The sequence below is a fragment of the Oncorhynchus tshawytscha genome, unplaced genomic scaffold (genome assembly GCF_018296145.1).
Source record: "Oncorhynchus tshawytscha isolate Ot180627B unplaced genomic scaffold, Otsh_v2.0 Un_contig_2917_pilon_pilon, whole genome shotgun sequence".
NCBI classification, from domain to species: domain Eukaryota; kingdom Metazoa; phylum Chordata; class Actinopteri; order Salmoniformes; family Salmonidae; genus Oncorhynchus; species Oncorhynchus tshawytscha.
The window spans coordinates 43-27,860 of record NW_024609423.1 but is presented as its reverse complement, the minus strand read 5'-3'; the positions used below and the strand labels follow the sequence as shown (position 1 = coordinate 27,860).

General features: G+C 40.3%; 1 protein-coding gene across 1 annotated transcript; it reads left to right on the top strand.

Annotated features, from left to right (window-relative positions):
• Nucleotides 1–397: 397 nt before the first annotated feature.
• On the top strand, nucleotides 398–25,125 carry LOC112267388 (gastrula zinc finger protein XlCGF17.1-like). Its single transcript, XM_042315240.1, has 4 exons — nucleotides 398–570; nucleotides 3,420–3,517; nucleotides 3,653–3,830; nucleotides 23,411–25,125. Exons 2-4 carry the CDS (start codon nucleotides 3,515–3,517, stop codon nucleotides 24,325–24,327), a joined length of 1,098 nt encoding a protein of 365 aa, XP_042171174.1. The 5' UTR covers nucleotides 398–570; nucleotides 3,420–3,514; the 3' UTR covers nucleotides 24,328–25,125.
• Nucleotides 25,126–27,818: the final 2,693 nt, after the last annotated feature.

The following is a 27,818-nucleotide window of genomic DNA, read 5'->3' as shown; positions in this document are numbered from 1 at the left end:
GATTGATACTGAGGTTAGCACTAGGCTAGTCGCTAATGCTAACTAACTAGCTAACATCCCTGACCATGAGTTCACTAAACTACTCCTCCCTTGCTAAAGAAGAGGTGGTCTGCTGGACGGAAAAAGAAGCTCTGGGACTGAACATTGTCGTGGAAGATGAGGGTGTTACAGTGAAAGAAGAGGAGGGTGTTACAGTGAAAGAAGAGGAGGCTGTTACAGTGAAAGAAGAGGAGGCTGTTACAGTGAAAGAAGAGGAGGCTGTTACAGTGAAAGAAGAGGAGGCTGTTATAGTGAAAGAAGAGGAGGCTGTTATAGTGAAAGAAGAGGAGGCTGTTATAGTGAAAGAAGAGGAGGCTGTTATAGTGAAAGAAGAGGAGGCTGTTATAGTGAAAGAAGAGGAGGCTGTTACAGTGAAAGAAGAGGAGGCTGTTATAGTGAAAGAAGAGGAGGCTGTTACAGTGAAAGAAGAGAAAGAACCGTTTAGAGAGGAAGAGGATGCTATCTCAATAAAGGTGAAGGAGGAAGACGTTTTGAGAGTGAAAGAGGAGACAGAATATCAGATTAACACCAGTGAGTACTGTCTTAAACAGGGGCACAAACTATGCCCCACAAACTATGACTTTTAAATTAGATTTATTGAATTCTCCATGTGGTCTACATTAAAGTGCACCTCGTCTAATATAACAGTCTTTTAAAATTCAATATTGGTGCATATTTTCTACTTAAAAGATCAATGGGATGCAAAAGCCAACCAATTTGTGGAACGAGCCTTTTACATTTGCATCACAAACAATATTTTCGGAAATCATGATGAAAGTGGCCATTTTAGGCCCTTTTTAGACATATTCATGCCTCTTGTAAGACTCTGTGATTGCAATAGATCAGGGGTGTCAAACTCAAATACCCAGTGGGCCAAAATGTAAAACCTGAACAAAGTCATGGGCCAACATTGAACAAATTAACCTTTTAATATGGACCCAAACAAGTTTTGCTTTAACATTGAATATGGAACAAGCATCGCTTATTACCATACAATATATAATTTAATAGTGGAGACATGCAAAATCGAATTTCAAATGAAAAAACACATCAATGGCATTCATTTATTAAATAAATCAAATTTAAATAAAAATTGTATGCCTCTTTTCTATTTGCAGCCTTCTGATTTAAATACCAAAATAAACTTTTTCCACTGGCTAATAATTTTACAAATAAAATGATAATAAATCAATCAACCATTCAAGCCCATGCCTTGTAGCAAGAAAAAGTGCATAAAGAAAACGTTAATTATTGCACACTGGTCTAATCTGATGTGCCCAAGCCAGATACCTGGCATCTCTTCTTGGATGCTAGTTCATCAATGTCTGGGCTCAAGCTCTGAGCTGAAGAAATCCTCAGTATCGAGCGAAGATGTTCATCAGTCAGACGTCTCCTGTGAGTTGTTTTGGTCATCTTCATCGAGGAGAAAAGTTGCTCGCATAGATAAGTGCTGCCGAACATGGAGAGCATCTGAGCAGCTTGGGTGCGGAGCTGAGGCATTGTGTCAGGGATGAACCGTGGAAACTGTGCGGCGCCCACAGGATCATACTTTGACTTCAGCGTGTCGTTGCACTGGAGTTCAATCAGCTCCATTTGGATGTTGGTTGGTGCATTTTCCACATCAACTGTGAAGGGATTACTAAGCAGTTCAAACTTGCATTTCTGGGCATCGAAGTCAGCAAATCGCCGGCTAAACTCAGCGGCGAGAACACTGAGTTTTTCAGCAAACTGTGCGCATGGGAACACGGCAGTAGAGATCTGCGCTTTTATGGATTGGCAGCAGGGAAAATGGCAAGGGTTTCCTTGCAGCATCTGATTCTCCCACAGGCACAGTTTAGTTTTGAAGGCCCTCACTGCAGCGTACATGTCTGTGATGATGCGCCCCCGCCCCTGAAGCTGCAGGTGCAGCGCATCGAGATGGCTCGAGGTGTCACAGAGAAAGGCCAGCTCACACAGGAACTTTTGCTCCCGGAGCTCTGCTGTATCCTTCCCTTTGGTTTCCAGGAATTGACATATTTCCTCACGCAGCTCGAAACATCTGTTCAGTACTTTTCCTCTGCTTAGCCATCTCACCTCTGTGTGACACGTCTGCGTATTCCGAACCACACTACTCCAGAAAAGATTTAAACTGGCGGTGATTTAGACCTTTGGCTCTTATAAAGTTAACTACCTGTGTTACTGTGGTCATAACATGTTCCATCTTTAGGGCTTTGGCACACAGTGCTTCCTGATGTATGATGCAGTGGTAAACAGTTAGCTCACCTGCACAGTTCTCTTCCCGCATCTTCTCCCGAACCATGCCCACCAGTCCACTCTTTTTACCGCACATCGCTGGCGCACCATCTGTCGTTAATCCAACGAGTTTATCCCACGGCAGCTTTATTTCAGTTACACATTTGGAAACCTCCTCAAAGACTTCCTTTCCTGTGGTTGTGCCATGCATTGATTTGAATCCTAATAGCTCCTCCGTAACACACAGATTTGAGTCCACTCCACGGATGAAGACTGACAGCTGAGCAGTATCAGATGCGTCGCAGCTCTCATCCACAGCGAGGGAGAACGCAACAAAATCTTTTCCCTTTTCCATCAGCTGGTCATACAGATTATTGGCAAGATCACATGTGCGATCAGCTACTGTGTTCCTGCTCAGGCTCACGTTTGAAAATGCTTGTTTTTTCTCTGGGCATACGAGGTCACAAACCTTCATCATGCACTTTTTCATGAACTCTCCCTCATTAAAGGGCCGGGCTGATTTTGCGATCTCTGCTGCCACTATATAACTAGCCTTTACAGCAGCCTCGCTTTGTGATGTGGCTTTTTTAAACATATTCTGTTGTGAAACCAAACTTCTTTTCATCTCCTCAACTTTCTGGCTCCTTTGAGTCATGTCCAGGTCCTTGTATTTGTCATGGTGTTTCGTTTCATAGTGTCGTCTAATGTTGTACTCCTTACTTACAGCCACGTTGACTCCACAAACAAGACAAACAGGTTTGTCTTTTACATATGTAAACAGATATTCTGCCTCCCACTTGTCCAGAAAGCTCCTGTTTTCTGCCTTTCTTTTCGCCATTTTTGGGAAGGGTTAGCTCGCTGACAGTTGTAGCGTCTATGTTGCTATGACTACTGTCACAGAGGAGAGAGCGTATCTGGGTCCTGTCCTGATTGGCGCGCGAAAACAGCAGAGCATTATGGGATTCGTAGTATTAGTGGTGAATGCGCTGTATAATACCGGCGGGCCAGCTCTAGTAGTAATTTGGTATTGTCTCGCGGGCCAAATATAATTACCCCGCGGGCCAAATTTGGCCCACGGGCCAGAGTTTGACACCCATGCAATAGATGATCAGAAGTTTACCATCTGTTTGATGTTCTCATTCACACAGGAGAGAGACATGACTATCGTGGATCCTCTGGGGAGCCTCAACAACATCCTGATGCTGACGAGGCTGAGAAGAGTCTCTCCAGATCAGAACACCAGATGGTACAGCTTGGTCTGGTCTAGCATACAGCTTGCTCTATCGGGGCCTGGGCTGGGTTTCTGTAGAGCACTTTATGACAACAGTGACATCAGCATCCATAATGATGTGTGTCTGTGTCTCCTCTTTATGGTTACCAGGACAATGCTAGCCCTTCCACCCTCCCGGAGTCCATGTGTCGTGCCTCTCCTGGTAGCACCTTACTGCTGGGTATGAAGAGATTGTCTGTGCTGCTGGTGGACTGCAGGAAAACAACGGGGCTGAGTGGAACTGTGAGAGGAGGAGAAGAGATGAAAGGATCAGATTTGACACATCAAAGTAAGTGCTGTAGTTTAGTTTGAACAAATACAATAGATCTGCCCACTGGTATCTGTTACCAGGACAATCAGTGGAGTTCTGTTAGTTGACAGGAAGATAGACTGGTGGATATGGATGTTATGAATATCATAACACTGAAAAAGGATTCTGCCAATGAAAAGAGAGAAACCAATAGACCATATTAAAACCTTGATGAAAGTTAGCTTCAGAGAGAAAGTTTCAAGATGATCCAATGTAAGGTGCTTGTTTTCCAAAAACTTTTCCTTAAAACATTATGGATATTACATTGGCTGTCCCAGTCAACCCCCCTATCTTTACTAGACTGTAGAACAGGAAAACTAAACTCAAGACACTGTTAATTAATTAACTAATACTGGAGGAAAGCTGTGATCATGCTGCCCACTCAAGAGAAAGCTTCAAACTGTAACCAGTGCTGGCAACCTGGTTCAGGTTATCAATCAACCTACCAGGGTAGTTACAAACAGTAGAGGAATGAAATCATCAACATGTTTTGATCATATCTTTACTAATGCTGCAGAAATGGGTTTTAAAGCAGCATCCAGATCCATCAGATGTAGTGATCACAATATAGTAGCCATGTCTAGAAAAAACACCGTTACTAAGGCTGGGACTAATATTGTGTGTAAGAGGTCATACATTTTTTGTAGTGATTCCTATGTTGTTGATGTAAATAATATTTGTTGGTCCGTGGTGTGTAATGATGAGCAACCAGACACTGCCCTTGACACATTTGAAACTGCTTATCCCAGTTACTAATAAGCATGCTCCCATTAAGAAAATGACTTTAAAAACTGTTAAATCCACGTGGATTGATGAGGAATTACAAAATGGTATGATGAAGAGGGAGGCAAAAGAGATGGCAAATAGGTCTGGCTGAATAACTGATTGGCAAACGTATTGCAAATTGAGAAATCATGTGACTAAACTGAATAAAAAGAAGAAACTACACTATGAAACAAAAATAAATTACATGAAGGATGATAGTAAAAATCTTTGGAGCGTCTTCAATTACATTTTTGGAAAACAAATCAACAATGACATGTCACCGGTGTCTGACAACGTGGATGGAAAATTGAGGATAATAGCGGCCAATATTGCCATTCCTATTTGCCTTGTCTTTAATTTAAGCCTACTAGAAAGTGTGTGCCCTCAGGCCTAGAGGGAAGCTAAAGTCATTCCACTACCCAAGAATAGTAAAGCTCCCTTTACTGGCTTAAATAGCCGACCAATCAGCCTATTACCAACCCTTATATTTTTTGAAAAAAATAGTTAGTTGTAGATACAATGCTATTTTACAGTAAACAAATTGATACTTTCAGCTTATAGGGAAGGACATTCAATAAGCATAGCACTTACAAATGACTGATTGGTTGAGAGAAATTGATGATGATTAAAATATTGTTGGGGCAGTTTTGCTAGACTTCAATGCAGCTTTTTTTTCAACTGAAATGACAGCAACACTTACAAAGAGCTGCAGTGAGTTTCAGAATGGGTGGCAAGGAATAAGTTAGTCCTAAATATTTCAGATTACCTTAAATTACATGGCCTACTATGCTAATTCTGTAGCGGTATTGTTAGAGGGGGGTAAAGAAATATTTTGTTGGAGCGCCAGGCAGGTATTAACCCTAGTTATTAAAGTTAGTTATTACCTGTTATTACATTATTATTAAATATTATTAAAACTGAAAGGATGAGAGTAGAATAGAGTAGCGCTTCCAGACACATTCTAAACATGATGGAGTCTTAAAGGAGGACTGTAACAGCTAATGATGAAGCATTGTGGAGTCTTAAAGGAGGACTGTAGCATATAATGATGACACATTATGGAGTCTTAATCTGTATGGGAACGGGGTTCTGCCGCCAACAGCCAATGAAATTGCAGGGCGCCAAATACAAATTTACAGATATCTCATAAATCAAATTCCTCAAACAGTCAAGTATTAGGCACCACTTTAAAGATACAAGTCTCGTTAATCCAGCCACAGTGTCTGATTTAAAAAATGCTTTACAGCGAAAGCTCCACAAACTATTATGGTAGGTCACCATCAACTCACAGAAAAACCCAGCCATTTTTCCAGCCAGAGGAGTCACAAAAAGCACAAATAGAGATAAAAATGTATCACTAACCTTTGATGATCTTCATCAGATGACTCTCACAGGACTTCATGTTACACAATACATGTATGTTTTGTTCGATAAAGTGCATATTAATTTCCAAAAATCTCATTTTACATTGGCGTGTTATGTTCAGTAGTTCCAAAACATGTGGTTTTTGCTGAGAGCCACATCAATTTACAGAAATACGAATTATAAATGTTGATGAAAATACAAGTGCATGGAACTTTAGATAAACTTCTCCTTAATGCAACCGCTGTGTCAGATTCCCCAAAAAACTTTACGGAAAAAGCATACCATGCAATAATCTGAGTACGGGGCTCAGAGCCCAAATCAGCCAAAGAAATATCCACCATGTTGCGCAGTCAACATTAGTCAGAAATGGCATTATAAATATTCACTTACCTTTGATGATCTTAATCAGAATGCACTCCCAGGAATCCCAGTTCCACAATAAATGTTTGATTTGTTCGATAAAGTTCATCATTTATGTCCATATACCTCCTTTTGTTAGCGTTTGGTAAACAAATCGAAACGCGCGTGCAACTTCCTGCGGAAAGATCGGACAAATTCCAAAAAGTTATATTACTGGTCGTATAAACATATCAAACGATATATAGAATCAATCTTTAGGATGTTTTTATCATAAAAGTTCAATAATGTTCCAACTGGAGAATTCCATTGTCTGTAGAAAAGCAATGGAACAAGAGCTAACTCTCTCATGACCGCGCGTCACAAGACCAAGGCACTTTGCCAGACCTCTGACTCATTCCCCTCTCATTCAGCCCCCCCTCACAGTAGAAGCATCAAACAACGTTCTAAAGACTGTTGACATCTAGTGGAAGCATTAGGAAGTGCAACATAACCAATATCCCACTGTATCTTCAATAGGGGCTGAGTTGAAAAACTACAAACCTCGGAATTCCCACTTCCTGTTTGGATTTTTTCTCAGGTTTTTGCCTGCCATATGAGTTCTGTTATACTCACGGACATCATTCAAACAGTTTTAGAAACTTTAGAGTGTTTTCTATCCAGTACTACTAATAATATGCACAAATTAGCACCTGGGACTGATTAGGAGGCAGTTTACTCTGGGCACGCTTTTCATCCAAAAGTGAAAATGCTGCCCCCTATCCCAATTAAAGGAGGACTGTAGCATCTAATGATGAATTACTATGGTGTCTGATGCTTTAAAGGAGAAGTTTACCCAAAATCCAGAAACTCCTAAGTGATTCCATACATTAAAACTAGTCCACTGGATTTTTTTCCCTCTCCCGCTCTCTCTCCCTGTAGTGCTGTACTGAAACAGCTGCTCTCCCCCTCTCTCTCCCTGTAGTGCTGTACTGAAACAGCTGCTCTCCCTCTCTCTCCCTGTTGTGCTGTACTGAAACGGCTGCAAAAACGTGACTTGGGACGTTGCTGGATGCGGGCCTCGCTCTGCTGCTTTGCCAGTTAATTTGTTATTTTATTACAGCTATGGCCTTTGTCTTTCACCTGGAGTTGTTTATTTACTGTGCCTTGCGAAAGTATTCGGCCCCCTTGAACTTTGCGACCTTTTGCCACATTTCAGGCTTCAAACATAAAGATATAAAACTGTATTTTTTGTGAAGAATCAACAACAAGTGGGACACAATCATGACGTGGAACGACATTTATTGGATATTTCAAACTTTTTTAACAAATCAAAAACTGAAAAATTGGGTGTGCAAAATTATTCAGCCCCCTTAAGTTAATACTTTGTAGCGCCACCTTTTGCTGCGATTACAGCTGTAAGTCGCTTGGGGTATGTCTCTATCAGTTTTGCACATCGAGAGACTGACATTTTTTCCCATTCCTCCTTGCAAAACAGCTCGAGCTCAGTGAGGTTGGATGGAGAGCATTTGTGAACAGCAGTTTTCAGTTCTTTCCACAGATTCTCGATTGGATTCAGGTCTGGACTTTGACTTGGCCATTCTAACACCTGGATATGTTTATTTTTGAACCATTCCATTGTAGATTTTGCTTTATGTTTTGGATCATTGTCTTGTTGGAAGACAAATCTCCGTCCCAGTCTCAGGTCTTTTGCAGACTCCATCAGGTTTTCTTCCAGAATGGTCCTGTATTTGGCTCCATCCATCTTCCCATCAATTTTAACCATCTTCCCTGTCCCTGCTGAAGAAAAGCAGGCCCAAACCATGATGCTGCCACCACCATGTTTGACAGTGGGGATGGTGTGTTCAGGGTGATGAGCTGTGTTGCTTTTCCGCCAAACATAACGTTTTGCATTGTTGCCAAAAAGTTCAATTTTGGTTTCATCTGACCAGAGCACCTTCTTCCACATGTTTGGTGTGTCTCCCAGGTGGCTTGTGGCAAACTGTAAACAACACTTTTTATGGATATCTTTAAGAAATGGCTTTCTTCTTGCCACTCTTCCATAAAGGCCAGATTTGTGCAATATACGACTGATTGTTGTCCTATGGACAGAGTCTCCCACCTCAGCTGTAGATCTCTGCAGTTCATCAAGAGTGATCATTGGCCTCTTGGCTGCATCTCTGATCAGTCTTCTCCTTGTATGAGCTGAAAGTTTAGAGGGACGGCCAGGTCTTGGTAGAATTGCAGTGGTCTGATACTCCTTCCATTTCAATATTATCGCTTGCACAGTGCTCCTTGGGATGTTTAAAGCTTGGGAAATCTTTTTGTATCCAAATCCGGCTTTAAACTTCTTCACAACAGTATCTCGGACCTGCCTGGTGTGTTCCTTGTTCTTCATGATGCTCTCTGCGCTTTTAACGGACCTCTGAGACTATCACAGTGCAGGTGCATTTATACGGAGACTTGATTACACACAGGTGGATTGTATTTATCATCATTAGTCATTTAGGTCAACATTGGATCATTCAGAGATCCTCACTGAACTTCTGGAGAGAGTTTGCTGCACTGAAAGTAAACATTGAGTAGCTGCTGCCAACACACTGACTCAACTCCAGCCACTTTAATAATGGGAATTGATGAAAAATATATCACAAGCCACTTTAAACAATGCTACTTAATATAATGTTTACATACCCTACATTATTTATCTCATATGTATACATATACTGTACTCTATATCATCTACTGCATCTTTATGTAATGCATGTATCACTAGCCACTTTGAACTATGCCACTTTGTTTACATACTCATCTCATATGTATATACTGTACTCGATACCATCTACTGCATCTTGCCTATGCCGCTCTGTACCATCACTCATACATATATCTTTATGTACATATTCTTTATCCCTTTACACTTGTGTGTATAAGGTAGTAGTTTTGGAATTGTTAGCTAGATTACTCGTTGGTTATTACTGCATCGTCGGAACTAGAAGCACAAGCATTTCGCTACACTCGCATTAACATCTGGTAACCATGTGTATGTGACAAATAAAATTTGATTTGATTTTAACTCTCTCGGGAGCGCGCGTCATGAGACTCAGGCTCTCTGCCAGACCACTCACTCAAATAGCTCCTATGAGCCCCTCCTTTATAGTAGAATCCTCAAAACAGGTTCTAAAGACGGTGACATCTAGTGGAAGCCATAGGAAGTGCAAGCACATCCATAACTATCAGGGATTTAAATAGGCACTGTTTTGAAATTCGACTTCTCACTTTCTGTTTGGATTTCTTCTCATGGTTTTGCCTGCCATATGAGTTCTGTTATACTCACAGGCATCATTCAAACAGTTTTAGAAACTTCAGTGTTTTCTATCCTGGTCTGGCGTCGTTATATGTGGTCTGTGGTTGTGAGGCCAGTTGGATATACTGCCAAATTCTCTAAAACGACATTGGAGACGGCTTCTGGTAGAGAATTGAACATTCAATTATCTGGTAACAGCTCTAGTGGATATTCCTGCAGTCAGCATGCCAATTGCACGCTCCCTCAAAACTTGAGACATTCTGCGGCATTGTGTTGTGTGACAAAACGGCACATTTTAGAGTGGCCTTTTATTATCCCCAGCACAAGGTGCACCTGTGTAATAATCAAGCTGTTCAATCAGCTTGATATGCCACACCTGTCAGGTGGATGGATTATCTTGGCAGAGAATAAATGTTTACTAACAGGGATGTAAACAAATTTGTGCACAACATTTTTTCAAATAAGCTGAGTATTTGGAAAAAACTGGGGTCTTTTATTTCAGTTCATGAAACATGGGACCAACACTTTACATGTTGTTTTATATCTTTAGCAACATCTACCCCAAAATTATTTTTTTACTTTACACAAAATATCATGACATTTGTGATAGTCAAAATGTTGAAAGTTTGTGAACATGTAAATAAAATATTTACAGCAGGTGCGTTGTCATGGAAATTTGTATACTGAGAGAGACTTTGTAGTTTCTTCAAACAATCATTTTATTTAATATTGATTAATTATTGCAATAATGAAGCGTTTGACCCCACACGCTTGAGTGTGTTGCTGAGAGCTTAACCTTGAATGAAAAACAGAGCTCTTATAAATGCTTAGTCAGGGCTGGTTCCAACCCTCCCATGCTGATTGGGGGCATCACAAGCCATCCTGGGTTCATCCTGTGGTCATATGCACCTGGTGTTGTTTTAACCCCCAACCCAGCCCAGATGCCAGGATGACTTTTAAAACAATAAGGGATTTTGTTGTAATCCTCCAGGCTATCTCGGTTACACCCCCCCACACACACACACAATCTTGTCTATGTAATACCAGCTGTAGGTTTTTATCAGCAAGTCATTAATCAATTGTCAGCTCAAGCTCCAGAGGCCCAACTCAGTCCCATAGACACAGATGAGAGAGTACCCATCAAAGCTATTCGATGGCTAAACAGTATAAATACAATCTTGTAATTTTTCTCAGTGTCCACCCTATCGACAACGGGCAAATGTTACTGGTGTGCTTTGTGTCTCCAATGTAAAAATATATATACAAATGGACATTCCTGCAGTCAGCATGCCAATTGCACGCTCCCTCTGAGACATCTGTGGCATTGTTGTGTGACAAAACGGCACATTTTAGAGTGGCCTTTTATTATCCCCAGCACAAGGTGCACCTGTGTAATAATCAAGCTGTTCAATCAGCTTCTTGATATGCCACACCTGTTAGGTGGATGGATTATCTTGGCAGAGAATAAATGTTAACTAACAGGGATGTAGAACATTCTGCAATCTTTTTTTTCAGCTCATGAAACATCAACACTTTACATGTTGCGTTTATAATTTGTTTATTGTAGTTACTGTCAGTTTTGGGAACATCTTTCCAAATATTTCACCTTATTTTTTACTTTACCCAAAATATGACATCAGCGATAGTCAAAATGTTGAAAACCTGTGAACGTCTAAATAAGAAATTGGGCCATTTAAACATTGTGTCGAACCCTTTCAACAACGGGGAGATGTTACTGATGTGCTTTGTGTCTTCGATGTAAAAACAAGTTTTTGACTATTACACAAAATTACTTATTTAGTTATTTTATGTTTAAGGAAGTGTGTAGGTCACATTCTGTATCATACAGCTATGAAAGTTATATATTTAGAACCACCTGCTCGATTGGAATCTAGCAAAGTCTGTGTCTTCAGTGTCCAAGAACTGTTTTGTTTTTTTGTGTTCTGACTTGTAAAACAGGATGAATAAATCAAGTAGTGTGAACACCAGGAAGCTCTACATTTGTTTTAAAATCACACTAAGTTTGTTAAAACTGGCCTCAGGTTATTGAGAGATCTGATTAGGATTTACTCTCGTAGCACTGTTGTTTTATCATGTGGAGGTTTCATTCGGGTATCTATTTTTCTTTTAAAACTGTCTTTGGCAGGAGAAAGACCAGACTCAGTGGAACCAGAGCCAGGGACGTCCAAACCAGCAAGAAGACACCAGTGCTCCCACTGTGGAAAGGGTTGTAAATGGGGGACCTTGTAACACACAGTTAGTGGGAACCTGAAACAACATGAGAGAATACACACAGGGGAGAAGCCTTACCACTGCTCCCAGTGTGGAAGTGTTTTAACCGGTTCTGAAACCGAGTCACAGGGGAGAAGCCTTACCACTGCTCCCAAAAACAACATGTGTTTTAACATGGGAGCTGAAACCCAGACACAGAATCTGAAAAAGCACACAGGGGAGAAGCCTTACCACTGCTCCCAGTGTGGCAAGTGTTTTAACCAGTTAGGGGAATCTGAAACAACATGAGAGAATACACACAGGGGAGAAGCCTTACCACTGCTCCCAGTGTGGAAAGTGTTTTAACCAGTTAGGACCTGAAACGAAGGGGAAGAAGCCTTACCACTGCCTGAAACCCATGAGAGAATACACACAGGGAGAAGCCTTACCACTGCTCCCAGTGTGGAAAGTGTTTTAGTTAAGGGAGATCTGAAACATGTTAGGGAGAAGCCTTACACTGCTCCCAGTGAAAGGGAATCTGAAACATGAGAGAATACACACAGGGGAGAAGCCTTACCACTGCTCCCAGTGTGGAAAGTGTTTTAAGGGAATCTGAAAGTGTTTCACATTGAGAATACATACACAGGGGAGAAGCCTGCTCCCAGTGTGGCAAGTGTTTCAACCAGTCAGGGGCCTGAAACAGCACGAGCAGTACACACAGGGGAGAAGCCTTACCACTGTTCCCAGTGTGGCAAGTGTTTTAACCAGTTAGGGAGCCTGAAACGACATGAGAAAATACACCGAGGGGAGATGTATTACCACTCCTACCAGGGTGCAAAGCTTTTGCCCATTTAGGAAGCCTGAAAGAACATGACACAGAGGAGAAGACTTACAAAAGCTCAGACTTTGGGAAAACATATTACTCATAACAATCACTTAAACGTCATTCGAGAATCCACACAGGAGAGAGAAATTACTTCTCTTAGCGTGTATATTGATATTTCACATCTCATTTTTCTTACAATTCATCAGAGAACATACACAGTGCTCCCGTTGTCTTATATTGTTGCCTTATAATGTGTTTACCTGTTTTTACCAGATGAAATTGCTTCTTCCAATTATTGATAAACATGTACCTGTTAAGAAACTGACTGTTAGATATGTTAAGGCTCCATGGATTGATGAGGAATTTAAAAACTGTATGTTTGAAAGAGTTGGGGCAAAAGGAGTGGCTAATAAGTCTGGCTGCACATCTGGCTGGCTGTTTTATGTACTGCAAATTGAGAAATTATGTGACCAAACTCAACAAAAATAATCAACTTTATTATGAAGCCAAGATCAATGATATAAAGAATGATGGAAAAAAACTTGTAAAAAAACATAATGAAAGAAAAGCAGTGCAAGTTTTGAATTTTGTAAAGTTAGTGTGGGAGAGGTGGAAAAATTGTTATCGATCAATAATGACAAACCTCCTGGCATTGACAACTTAGATGGAAAGCTACTGAGGACAGTAGCTGACTCTATAGCCACTCCTATCTGACATATTTTTAATATGAGCCTAGAGGAAGGTCTTTGTTCTCAGGCCTGGAGGGAAGCCAAAGTAATTCCACTACCCAAGAGTGGTAAAGCGGCCTTTACTGGTTCTAACAGCAGACCTATAAGCTTGCTGCCAGCTCTTAGCAACCTGTTGGGAAAAAAATGGTGTTTTACCAAATGTAATTCTATTTCTCTGTAAACAAAAGAACAACAGACGTTCAGCATGCTTATAGAGAAGGGCACTCAACATGTACTGCACTAACACAAATGACTGATGATTGGTTGAGAGAAATTGATAACAAGAAGATTGTGGGAGCTCTATTGTTAGATTTCAGTGCAGCCTTTGATATTATTGACCATAACCTGTTGTTTAAGAATGTTTGTGCTATGGCTTTTCAACCTCTGCCATAATGTGGATTCAGAGCTATCTATCTAATAGAACTCAGAGGGTTTTTAATGGAAGCTTCTCTAATGTCAAACATATGAAGTGTGATGTACCGCAGGGCAGCTCTCTAGGCCCTCTACTCTTTTCTATTTTTACCAATGGCCTGCCACTGGCATTAAACAAAGCATGTGTGTCCATGTATGCTGATGATTCAACTATATAAGCACCAGCAACCATAGCTAATGAAGTCACTGAAACCCTTAACAAATAGTTGCAGTCTGTTTTGGAATGCATGGCCAGTAATAATCTGGTCCTGAACATCTCTAAAACTAAGAGCATTGTATTTGGTACAAATCATTCCTCAAGTTCTAGACCTCAGCTGAATCTGGTAATGAATTGTGTGGCTGTTGAACAAGTTGAGGAGACTAAATTACTTGGCATTACCTTAGATTGTAAACTGTCATGGTCAAAACATATAGATTCAATGGTTGTAAAGCTGGGGAGAGGTCTAGCCATAATAAAGAGATGCTCTGCTTTTTTGACACTACTCTCCACAAAGCAAGTTCTGCAGGCTCTAGTTTAGTCTAATCTTGATTATTGTCCAGTCGTGTGGTCCAGTGCTGCAAGGAAAGACCTAGTAAAGCTGCAGCTGGCCCAGAACAGAGCGGCTGTCACGCCCTGGCCATAGAGAAGCTTTTATTCTCTATTTTGGTTAGGCCAGGGTGTGACTAGGGTGGGCATTCTATGTTCCTTTTTCTGTGTTTTTGTATTTCTTTGTTTTTGGCCGAGTGTGGTTCCCAATCGGAGGCAGCTGTCTATCGTTGTCTCTAATTGTGAATCATACTTAGGCAGCCTTTTTCCACCTGTGTTTTTTGGGTAGTTGTTTTCTGTATAGTTGATTTGCCTTACAGAACTGTTCGTTCTTCTCTTTGTTATTTTGTTCGAATGTTTTTTGATTAAATAAAAATCATGAACACTTACCACGCTGCGCTTTGGTCCATGCCTTCCGACGAGTTACGTGACAATTGTGTCATGTTTTGTGTTGACCGCAGGAGGGGTAGCTGCTGCTTTTGCAACAGCTAATGGGGATCCTAGTAAAATACCAAATACCAAACTCTGTTGTTCTCTCTGAGCTCAGAAATAAAGAATCTTGATTTGACTTGGACTCCAGCAGATCCTTATATTATAATATCCACTACAACTCACCCACAGATCGCTGTTTCATGATTGTCTCAATAAAGAGTTCCTCATTCCACTTTCCTGTGGGCATTTACAAGCCTCCCACTGGTTGAATAAACGTTGTTTCCACGTCAAATTAAAAAACATCCTTAACATAGATAAACCTTCACTATCTTCATCCCTAAACTAGCAACATTAACTGTTGTCTATTGTTATTCTCAATGACATTCCTGGCCTTATGAAATCCTAGCTAAATACAATATTCCCACCCGTTTTCATGTCTTTGGTTATGCAAACATTTGTTTATTAGATTATATTTCTCATTAAGATGAATATTGTTTTAATTCTGCATGGGTCACGCATTGCTTTGGTCATGTGGTCCCTTATGGGTCAATGATTGTAATTAAAATATAGCAATTATCCTCTCTCCTCAATCACTTACAGTTTCTTTGGAAAGTATTCAGACCCCTTGACTTTTAGGTTTAGGTCATCAGTAAAGGGGACATCTTAAATATTACAATGACCCTTTCAAAGACAGACATCCCCCGGACCTCCCCCTATAACTATTTTTAAAAAGGGTAAAAATGATCTGTTTTCTATAGCATTAAGGTCAGGGCGTTGTGATGCCACTCCAATACCTTGACTTTGTTGTCCTTAAGCCATTTTGCCACAACTTTGGAAGTATGCTTGGCATCATTGTCCATTTGAAAGACCCATTTGCGACCAAGCTTTAACTTCCTGACTGATGTCTTGAGATGTTGCTTCAATATATTCAGATAATTTTCCTCACCCATTGATGCCATCTATTTTGTGAAGTGCCCCAGTCCTTCCTGCAGCGAAGCACCCCCACAACGTGATGCTGCCACCTGTGTGCTTCACGGTTGGGATGGTGTTCTTCGGCTTGCAAGCATCCCCCTTTTTCCTCCGAACATAACGATGGTCATTATGTCCAAACAGTTCTATTTTTGTTTCGTCAGACCAGAGGACGCCTTCAGGCATTTGGAAATTGCTCCCAAGGATGAACCAGACTTGTGGAGGTCTACCATTTTTTTCTGAGATCTTGGCAGATTTGTATTTATTTTCCCATGATGTCAAGTAAGGAGGCACTGAGTTTCAAGGTAGGTCTTGAAATACATACACAGGTGCTCTTCCAATTGACTCAAATGATGTCAATTAGCCTATCAGAAGCTATAGACATAATTTTCTGGAATTTTCCAAGGCTGTTTAAAGGCACAGTCAACTTAGTGTATGTAAACTTCTGACCCACTGGGATTGTGTAATAATCTGTCTGTAAACAATTGTTGGAAAAATGACTTGTGTCATTAACACAGATGTCCTAACCGACTTGCCAAAACTATAGTTTGTTAACAAGACATTTGTAGAGTGGTTGAAAAATGAGTTTTAATGACTCCAACCTAAGTGTATGTAATCTTTAGCTTCAACTGTAAATACTGTATCCTTCACTATCTATTCTTCACTATATATTGCATCTTAGCTGCTGTGTTTCTGCTCATCCATGTTTTATACTTCTATATTTCCCATTCCTTTACTGGATTATGTGTATTAGGTTTAGTTGTGGAATTTGTTAGATATTATCTGTTTGATACTGCTGTACTGTTGGACTTAGAAGCATAAGCATTTCACTACACTCACAATAACATCTGCTAACCATGTGTATGTGACCAATAACATCTGCTAACCATGTGTATGTGACCAATAACATCTGCTAACCATGTGTATGTGACCATTAACATCTGCCAAACCATGTGTATGTGACCAATAACATCTGCTAACCATGTGTATGTGACCAAAAACATCTGCTAACCATGTGTATGTGACCAAAAACATCTGCTAACCATGTGTATGTGACCAATAACATGATTTGATTTGAACAAAACAAAAAAACAAAAAAAAATCCATGTGATGATGTTTGATCAATGTGGAAAACGGATTGGATTTGTAAAAAAGGTAAGGTATTTTTATTAACCATCTAATTTTCACACAACTGGCAACCTAAATCCAGTGACTGGTGACATTTTGTGTTTCACCCAACTTGCAACCTAAATCCGTTTCAAAGAAATGTAACGAGAAACTCAATGTTGAACTGAGATCTTTGCCAAGTGGGCTGGTTTGAATAAGCGGCAGGTGTTGGATCAATATCCACCTTAGTAGCTAAATTTCCATGTAATTTGCGACAGATTTTCATGTGAATATTCTCAAATCTGCACAAAACAATATACACATTTTCCCACCGGAAATGTTTGCATCAAACAGATTTATTGCGGATAAAAGTCTGCGTGATGACGTAATGCACGGAAAAAATGTTTTCCTGTTGAATTCCCATGTACTGAATGAAAAATGCAAGTTAAATGGGTTTCCATCGCATTTTCAACTCTACTGATGGTTTTGAAAAACCGTTGAGTTATATAGCAAAAGTCCTCTTGTCCCGTGCACTGTAGCCAACAGCTCACATATACAGTGTTGGTAGGCTACCTACATGATGAGATTATTATGGATGAGAGCGACATTATTTTATTTGTCAAATGGCAACCAAGCATCAATCATCATCATGTCACCAGAAGAAGACCCTCAAAATGTATTGGAAAGGAGCATCAAGCTCAACACATGCACTTTCACCACCCTGTGAAGTTCATCATTTATTTAATCTGTAGCCTAATAAACTGCATGGTTTCCCAAGTCGTAGTGGGAGGACCACACAATATATCATCACGGGACTTCAAGTTAACTAAGATATTATCGTTATTAAATCAATATTTGCGCATAAAGGATTAATACCGCCACTTCTCGTTTAATCAGAAACTCCTACAGCAACAATACACTGTGGCTTTGACTTCAAGAGAATGGGTGGTGGTGCTACTCTATATGTAAAACTGTCCAGTATGAATGTTCAATACACACAATAGGTTGATCTGAAGGTGTAGCGGATGTGAAACTGCTAGCTTCGTTAGGGGTGCGCGCTAAATAGCGTTTCAATCGGTGACGTCACTTGCTCTGAGACCTTGAAGTAGTGGTTCCCCTTGCTCTGCAAGGGCCGCGGCTTTTGTTGAGCGATGGGTAACGATGCTTCGTGGGTGGCTGTTGTGGATGTGTGCAGAGGGTCCCTGGTCTAAAGTTATACTGTTACATAGGCAGTTAGCTGCACAGCTCGCTGACACAAGCTCGCTGACCTGACACAAGCTCGCTGCGCTGACACAAGCTCGCTGCGCTAAACTCGCTGCGCTGACACAAGCTCGTATCAACAAAGTCAAAATGTACTCCAGGCCTGGTAGTGGTAAGCAGTGCACTGTTTACCCGAGCTTCCTGGGTGAAAATAATTTGGCTATATAAAGAGGGCACGACAAAACCTATTCCCCCTCAGGAGACTGAAAAGGTTTGGTATGGGTCCTCAGATCACAACGCAGGGCCAGACGGATTACCAGGACGTGTACTCCATGCTGGAAAAATTACAGACCCCTACATGCTTTTCTACATGCTTTTCTACATGCTTTGTAAGTAGGAAAACCTGCAAATCGGCAGTGTATCATATACTTGTTCTCCCCACTGTGTATAAATATATATACAGTGGGGGAAAAAAGTATTTAGTCAGCCACCAATTGTGCAAGTTCTCCTACTTAAAAAGATGAGAGAGGCCTGTCATTTTCATCATAGGTACACTTCAACTATGACAGACAACCACTAGTCATGAGTGCACACGATTTGGTTTAATTTGAAGTAATCTATTTGAAGATATTTCTGTCAGAGTTGACATTGTAGGGGATAGGCTGGCTAGCCAGGTCCTCCATATTACTTCACAGCCTGTAAAAAAAACAATTCTGACATGACTTCGGCATTCTTTGGAATTCTGATGGGTTTTATGTACTGGAAAAATAGAAAAGAGAGGTGTAACTTTGCATTGGGACTTGTGATGCTATACTAATGCAGATCCATATGTTACATGTGGTTACATTTAGCTACCTTCACTTTAAGGGAGTTGTATGGCCACATTTAGATGTGAAAAAATAACAGACAGAGAAAACCATTTCTATTCTAACAGTATTTGGGTCATTCTTGAGCTCTGGTAATATTTCAGTCCCACTGACTGATTCTGTATATAAATTGAAATGTCCAGTATAATGAATTGAAATAAATATATAATTAATTTAAACCTTGTTATTCCAATTCATTTTAACTCATTAATATTAAAATGAGAAGCGTAAACAGTGGAGAACAGCATATAAAAGAAGCCAGGAGAGGAACGGAGCACTGAGGAACTTGACCACTACATTCTAAACTTTCATTCATAAGCTACGTTGCTACCTCATGATGGGTATAGGGGAAATGTTAGTATCATGTAGTAGCCTAAACCTATCGCTGTTACATGATGGGTATAGGGGAAATGTTAGTATCATGTAGCAGCCTAAACCTATCACTGTTACATGATGGGTATAGGGGAAATGTTAGTATCATGTAGCAGCCTAAACCTATCGCTGTTACATGATGGGTATAGGGGAAATGTTAGTATCATGTAGTATCACGATTTGTATCGTATAGAGCGTGGCTTTAAGGGAAAAGTATGGTCACATCTAATAAAAACAAATGTGAAAAATGAACAGAGTATTAACAGAAATGTGTTTTAACACACTACCTATTCATAGAAGTATTTATTCATCATCCACATATTCATTTTAAGCTTCTACGTCTGTGTACAGGAAAGTATTATTTGTAAGACGTAAGAGAAAATTTATCTGTTTATTGTTAAATTATTATGACGTTCTTTCCAACACAAAAAGTATCGTACCTATTGTTTCCAAACTGCGTTACCCACTCCAGCCAGCAGATGGCGATGGGCGTCTTTCAGGTGATGTTTCTTGCGTGACGTATAATGGACTGGACGGACGCTTCTTCAGGAACAACAAGGCGCCAACTCTTTCAACCACCTCGGTAGCTTGCTAGCCAACATAAAACTGAACAATTGATTCTTTAGACCATGTTATTGTACATTAGCTAATCTCAGTGTTTAAGACAAATTTCGGTTGACGTATCTACTGGTGAACTTTAACCTAATGTGCTTGTTCAATTTGCAAACTTGTTAAAGATTGATACTGAGGTTAGCACTAGGCTAGTCGCTAATGCTAGCTAGCTAACATCCCTGACCATGAGCTCACTAAACTACTCCTCCCCTGGTAAAGAAGAGGAGGTCTGCTGTACGGAGAAAGAATCTTTCAGAATGAAAAAGGAGGAAGAGGAGGCTGTTATAGTGAAAGAAGAGAAAGAACCTTTTAGAGGGGAAGAGGATGCTATCTTAATAAACGTGAAGGAGGAAGACGTTTTGGGAGTGAAAAAGGAGGAGACAGAAGATCCGATTAACACCAGTGAGTACTGTCTTAAAAACAGGGACACAAACTATGCAGTTATTGAACTAATGTGGGTTTTTTAATGGGCATTCTTACTGTAGGAATTGTTAAATGGTCGATCTGCCATTGGTTCATATACTTTTGGGACTTTTCAATTAGATGTATTGAATTCTCCATGTGGTCGACATTAAAGTTCTCCTCATCTAGTATAACAGTCTTTTAAAATTCAATGTTGGTGCATATGTTCTACTTAAAATGTAAAAAAGGCACCCATTTTGTGGAACAACCCTTTTACATTTGCATCACAAATATTTTTTTAGGAAATCAAGATTAAAGTGGCCATTTTAGGCTCTTTTTAGACATATTCATGCCTCTTGTAAGACTCTGTGATTGCAATAGAAGATCATAAGTTTACCATCTGTTTGATGGTCTCATTCACACAGGAGAGAGACATGACTATGGTGGATCCTCTGGGGAGCCTCAACAACATCCTGATGCTGACGAGGCAGAGAAGAGTCTCTACAGATCAGAACACCAGATGGTACAGCTTGGTCTGGTCTAGCATACAGCTTGCTCTATCGGGGTCTGGGATGGGTTTCTGTAGAGCACTTTATGACAACAGTGACATCAGCATCCATAATGATGTGCGTCTGTGTCCCCTCTTTATGGTTACCAGGACAACGCTAGCCCTTCCAGCCTCCCGGAGTCCATGTGTCGTGCCTCTCCCGGTCGTACCTTATTGCTGGGTATGAAGAGGTTGTCTGTGCTGCTGGTGGACTGCAGGAAAACAACGGGGCTGAGTGGAACTGTGAGAGGAGGAGAAGAGATGAAAGGATCAGATTTGACTCATCAAAGTAAGTGCTGTAGTTTAGTTTGAACAAATACAATAGATCTGCCCACTGGTATCTGTTACCAGGACAACCAGTGGAGTTCTGTTAGTTGATAGGAAGATAGACTGGTGGATATGGATGTTATGAATATCATAACACTGAAAAAGGATTCTGCCAATGAAAAGAGAGAAACCAATAGACCATATAAAACCTTGATGAAAGTTAGCTTTAGAGAGAAAATTTCAAGATGATCCAATGTAAGGTGCTTGTTTTACAAAAACTTATCCTTAAAACATTATGGATATTACATTGCCTGTCCCAGTCAACCCCCCTATCTTTACAAGACTGTTGAACAGGCAAACTAAACTCTAGACACTGTTAATTAATTAACTAATACTGAGGAAAGCTGTGATCAGGCTTATAGGGAAGGACATTCAATAAACACAGCACTTAAAAATGACTGATTGGCTGAGAGAAATTGATGATGATAGTAATATTGTTTGGGCTGTTTTGTTAGACTTCAGTGCGGCTTTTGACATTATCGATCGTAGTCTGCTGCTGAAAAAACGTATGGCTTTACACCCCCTGCTATACTACAAAAAAAGCTAACCTTTATTTAACTAGGCAAGTCGGTTAAGAACAAATTCTTATTTTCAATGACGGCCTAGGACTACCTTGTTCAGGGGCAGAATGACAGAGTTTTACCTTGTCATCTCGGTGATAAGATCCAGCAACCTTTTGGTTACTGGCCTCCCGCTCTAACCACTAGGCTACCTGCCGCCCCAGAGCTACCTGTCTAACAGAACACAGAGAGTGTTCTTTAATGGAAGCCTGTACAACACAATCAAGGTAGAATCAGGAATTCCCCAGGGCAGCTGTTTGGCACCTACCTTTTTCAATCTTTACCAACGACATGCCAACGACATTTGAGTAAAGCCAGTGTGTCTGTATGCGGATGACTCAACACTGTACACGTCAGCTACCACGGAAACTGAAATGACAACAACACTTAACAAAGAGCTGCAGTGAGTTTCAGAATGGGTGTCAAGGAATAAGTTAGTCCTAAATATTTCAGATTACCTTAAATTACATGGCCTACTATGCTAATTCTGTAGCGGTATTGTTAGAGGGGGGTAAATAAATATTTTGTTGGAGCGCCAGACAGGTATTAACCCGAGTTATTAAAGTTAGTTATTACCTGTTATAACATTATTATTATTATTAAATATTATAAAAACGGAAAGGATGAGAGTAGAATAGAGTAGCGCTTCCAGACACATTCTAAACATGATGGAGTCTTAAAGGAGGACTGTAGCATCTAATGATGAAACATTATGGAGTCTTAATCTGTATGGGAACGGGGTTCTGCCGCCAACAGCCAATGAAATTGCAGGGCGCCAAATACAAATCAACAGAAATCTCATAAATCAAATTTCTCAAACATTCAAGCATTAGGCACCATTTTAAAGATAAAAGTCTTGTTAATCCAGCCACAGTGTCTGATTTAAAAAATGCTTCACAGCGAAAGCTCCACAAACTATTATGGTAGGTCACCACCAAGTCACAGAAAAACCCAGCCATTTTTCCAGCCAAAGAGGAGTCACAAAAAGCACAAATAGAGATAAAAATGTATCACTAACCTTTGATCTTCATCAGATGACACTCACAGGACTTCATGTTACACAATACATGTGTGTTTTGTTCGATAAAGTGCATATTAATATCCAAAAATCTCATTTTACATTGGCGTGTTATGTTCAGTAGTTCCAAAACATGCAGTGATTTTGCAGAGAGCCACATCAATTTACAGAAATACTCATTATAAATGTTGATGAAAATACAAGTGTAATGCATGGAACTTTAGATAAACTTCTCCTTGCTCTCAAGCTTAGACTTTTCTTAACAACACTGTCATCTCAGATTTTCAAAATATGCTTTTGAACCATAGCAAATCAAGCATTTGTGTAAGAGTATTGATACAGTGCCTTGCGAAAGTATTCGGCCCCCTTGAGCTTTGCGACCTTTTGCCACATTTCAGGCTTCAAACATAAAGATATAAAACTGTATTTTTTTGTGAAGAATCAACAACAAGTGGGACACAATCATGAAGTGGAACGACATTTATTGGATATTTCAAACTTTTTTTATTTGTGTTCTGACAAATCAAAAACTGAAAAATTGGGCGTGCAAAATTATTTTATTGTTATTATTTTATCATGTGGAGGTTTCTTTTGGTCTCTATTTTTCTTTTAAACACTGTCTTTTTTTCTTTTAAACACTGTCTTTGGCAGGAGAAAGACCAGACTCAGAGGAACCAGAGCCAGGGATGTCCAAACCAGCAAGAAGACACCAGTGCTCTTACTGTGGAAAGGGTTGTAACAGGTTAGGGGCCCTGAAACAACATGAGAGAATACACACAGGGGAGACGCCTTACCACTGCTCCCACTGTGGCAAGTGTTTTAAGAGGTTAGGGAATCTGAGAGTCCACGAAAGAATACACACAGGGGAGAAGCCTTACCACTGCTCCCAGTGTGGAAAGTGTTTCAGCCGGTCACAAATCCTGAAAGCCCATGAGCTAGTACATACAGGGGAGAAGCCTTACCACTGCTCCCGCTGTGGCAAGTGTTTTAAGCAGTTAGGGAATCTGAAAGGCCACGAAAGAATACACACGGGGGAGAAGCCTTACCACTGCTCCCAGTGTGGCAAGTGTTTCAACCATTCAGGGAATCTGAAAGACCACGAAAGAATACACACAGGGGAGAAGCCTTACCACTGCTCCCAGTGTGGAAAGTGTTTTAAGTGGTTAGGGAGCCTGCAACGACACGGGCTAGTACACACAGGGGAGAAGCCTTACCACTGCTCCCAGTGTGGAACGTGTTTTAAACGGTTAGGGAGCCTGAAACGACATGGGCTAGTACACACAGGGGAGAAGCCATACCACTGCTCCCAGTGTGGGAAGTGTTTCAGCCGGTCAGGAATCCTGAAAGCCCATGAGCTAGTACATACAGGGGAGAAGCCTTACCACTGCTCCCAGTGTGGAAGGAGTTTTTACCATAAAAACAGCCTGAACCAACATCAGAAAATACACAGATGCATTAGCACTCCTCCCGGAGTGCAAAGCTTTGCCCATTTAGGAAGCCTGAAAGAACATAACACAGAGGAGAAGGCTTACAAAAGCTTAGACTTTGGGAAAACATATTACTCATAATCACTTAAACGTCATTAGAGAATCCACACAGGAGAGATAAATTACTTCTCTTAGCGTGTATATTGATATTTCACATCTCATTTTTCTTACAATTCATCAGAGAACATACACAGTGCTCCCGTTGTCTTATATTGTTGCCTTATAATGTGTTGACCTGTTTTTACCAGATGAAATTGCTTCTTCCAATTATTGATAAACATGTACCTGTTAAGAAACTGACTGTTAGATATGTTAAGGCTCCATGGATTGATGAGGAATTTAAAAACTGTATGTTTGAAAGAGTTGGGGCAAAAGGAGTGGCTAATAAGTCTGGCTGGCTTACATACTGCAAATTGAGAAATTATGTGACCAAACTCAACAAACATAATCAACTTTATTATGGAGCCAAGATCAATGATATAAAGAATGATGGAAAAAAAAACTTGTAAAAAAACATCATGAAAGAAAAGCAGTGCAAGTATCATATTTTGTAAAGTTGATGTGGGAGAGGTGGAAAAATTGTTATCGATCAATAATGACAAACCTCCTGGCATTGACAACTTAGATGGAAAGCTACTGAGGACAGTAGCTGACTCTATAGCCACTCCTATCTGACATATTTTTAATATGAGCCTAGAGGAAGGTCTTTGTTCTCTTGCCTGGAGGGAAGCCAAATTAATCCACTACCCAAGATTGGTAAAGCGGCCTTTACTGGTTCTAACAGCAGACCTATAAGCTTGCTGCCAGCTCTTAGAAAACTGTTGGAAAAAAAATTGTTTTACCAAATACAATGCTATATTTCTGTAAACAAATGAACAACAGACTTTCAGCATGCTTATAGAGAAGGGCACTCAACATATACTGCACTGACACAAATGACTGATGATTGGTTGAGAGAAATTGACAACAAGAAGATTGTGGGAGCTCTATTGTTAGATTTCAGTGCAGCCTTTGATATTATTGACCATAACCTGTTGTTTAAGAATGTTTGTGCTATGGCTTTTCAAACTCTGCCATAATGTGGATTCAGAGCTATCTATCTAATAGGGTTTTTAATGGAAGCTTCTCTAATGTCAAACATATGAAGTGTGATGTACCACAGGGCAGCTCTCTAGGCCCTCTACTCTTTTCTATTTTTACCAATGGCCTGCCACTGGCATTAAACAAAGCATGTGTGTCCATGTATGCTGATGATTCAGCTATATAAGCACCAGCAACCATAGCTAATGAAGTCACTGAAACCCTTAACAAATAGTTGCAGTCTGTTTTGGAATGCATGGCCAGTAATACTGGTCCTGAACTTCTCTAAAATTAAGAGCATTGTATTTGGTACAAATCATTCCTCAAGTTCTAGACCTCAGCTGAATCTGGTAATGAATTGTGTGGCTGTTGAACAAGTTGAGGAGACTAAATTACTTGGCATTACCTTAGATTGTAAACTGTCATGGTCAAAACATATAGATTCAATGGTTGTAAAGCTGGGGAGAGGTCTAGCCATAATAAAGAGATGCTCTGCTTTTTTGACACTAATCTCCACAAAGCAAGTTCTGCAGGCTCTAGTTTAGTCTAATCTTGATTATTGTCCAGTCGTGTGGTCCAGTGCTGCAAGGAAATACCTAGTAAAGCTGCAGCTGGCCCAGAACAGAGCGGCTGTCACGCCCTGGCCATAGAGAAGCTTCTATTCTCTATTTTGGTTAGGCCAGGATGTGACTAGGGTGGGCATTCTATGTTCTTTTTCTGTGTTTTTGTATTTCTTTGTTTTTGGCCGAGTGTGGTTCCCAATCGGAGGCAGCTGTCTATCGTTGTCTCTAATTGGGAATCATACTTAGGCAGCCTTTTTCCACCTGTGTTTTTTGGGTAGTTGTTTTCTGTATAGTTGATTTGCCTTACAGAACTGTTCGTTCTTCTCTTTGTTATTTTGTTTGAATGTTTTTTGATTAAATAAAAATCATGAACACTTACCACGCTGCGCTTTGGTCCATGCCTTCCGACGAGAGACGTGACAATTGTGTCATGTTTTGTATTGACCGCAGGAGGGGTAGCTGCTGCTTTTGCAACAGCTAATGGGGATCCTAGTAAAATACCAAATACCAAACTCTGTTGTTCTCAGAAATAAAGAATCTTGGTTTGACTTGGACTCCAGCAGATCCTTATATTATAATATCCACTACAACTCACCCACAGATTGCTGTTTCATGATTGTCTCAATAAAGAGTTCCTCATTCCACTTTCCTGTGGGCTTTTACAAGCCTCCCACTGGTTGAATAAACATTGTTTCCACGTCAAATTAAAAAACATGCTTAACATCGATGAACCTTCACTATCTTCATCCCTAAACTAGCAAGATTAACTATTGTCTATTGTTATTCTCAATGACATTCCTGGCCTTATGAAATCCTAGCTAAATACAATGTTCCCACCCGTTTTCATGTCTTTGTTTATGCAAACATTTGTTTATTCGATTATATTTCTCATTAAGATGAATATTGTTTTAATTCTGCATGGGTCACGCATTGCTTTGGTCATGTGGTCCCTTATGAGTCAAGGATTGTAATTAAAATATAGCAATTATCCTCTCTCCTCAATCACTCAAGCCATTTTGCCACAACTTTGGAAGTATGCTTGGCATCATTGTCCATTTGAAAGACCCATTTGCGACCAAGCTTTAACTTCCTGACTGATGTCTTGAGATGTTGCTTCAATATATTCACAAAATTTTCCTCCCCCATGATGCCATCTATTTTGTGAAGTGCCCCATTCCTTCCTGCAGCGAAGCACCCCCACAACGTGATGCTGCCACCTGTGTGCTTCACGGTTGGGATGGTGTTCTTCGGCTTGCAAGCATCCCCCTTTTTCCTCCGAACATAACGATGGTCATTATGTCCAAACAGTTCTATTTTTGTTTCATCAGACCAGAGGACGCCTTCAGGCGTTTGGAAATCGCTCCCAAGGATGAACCAGACTTGTGGAGGTCAACCATTTTTTTCTGAGATCTTGGCAGATTTGTATTTATTTTCCCATGGTGTCAAGTAAAGAGGCACTGAGTTTCAAGGTAGGTCTTGAAATACATACACAGGTGCTCTTCCAATACTCAAATGATGTCAATTAGCCTATCAGAAGCTATAGACATAATTTTCTGGAATTTTCCAAGGCTGTTTCAAGGCACAGTCAACTTAGTGTATGTAAACTTCTGACCCACTGGGATTGTGTAATAATCTGTCTGTAAACAATTGTTGGAAAAATGACTTGTGTCATTAACACAGATGTCCTAACCGACTTGCCAAAACTATAGTTTGTTAACAAGAAATGTGTGGAGTGGTTGAAAAATGAGTTATAATGACTCCAACCTAAGTGTATGTAATCTTTAGCTTCAACTGTAAATACTGTATCCTTCACTATCTATTCTTCACTATATATTGCATCTTAGCTGCTGTGTTTCTGCTCATCCATGTTTTATACTTCTATATTTCCCATTCCTTTACTGGATTATGTGTATTAGGTTTAGTTGTGGA

Bases quoted from the DNA above. Each gene is read 5' to 3' on its own strand.
- LOC112267388 (XM_042315240.1), top strand. The intron at 3,831-23,410 runs GTAAGTGCTGTA...TGTCTTTGGCAG, and splicing joins ATCAGATTTGACACATCAAA to GAGAAAGACCAGACTCAGAG.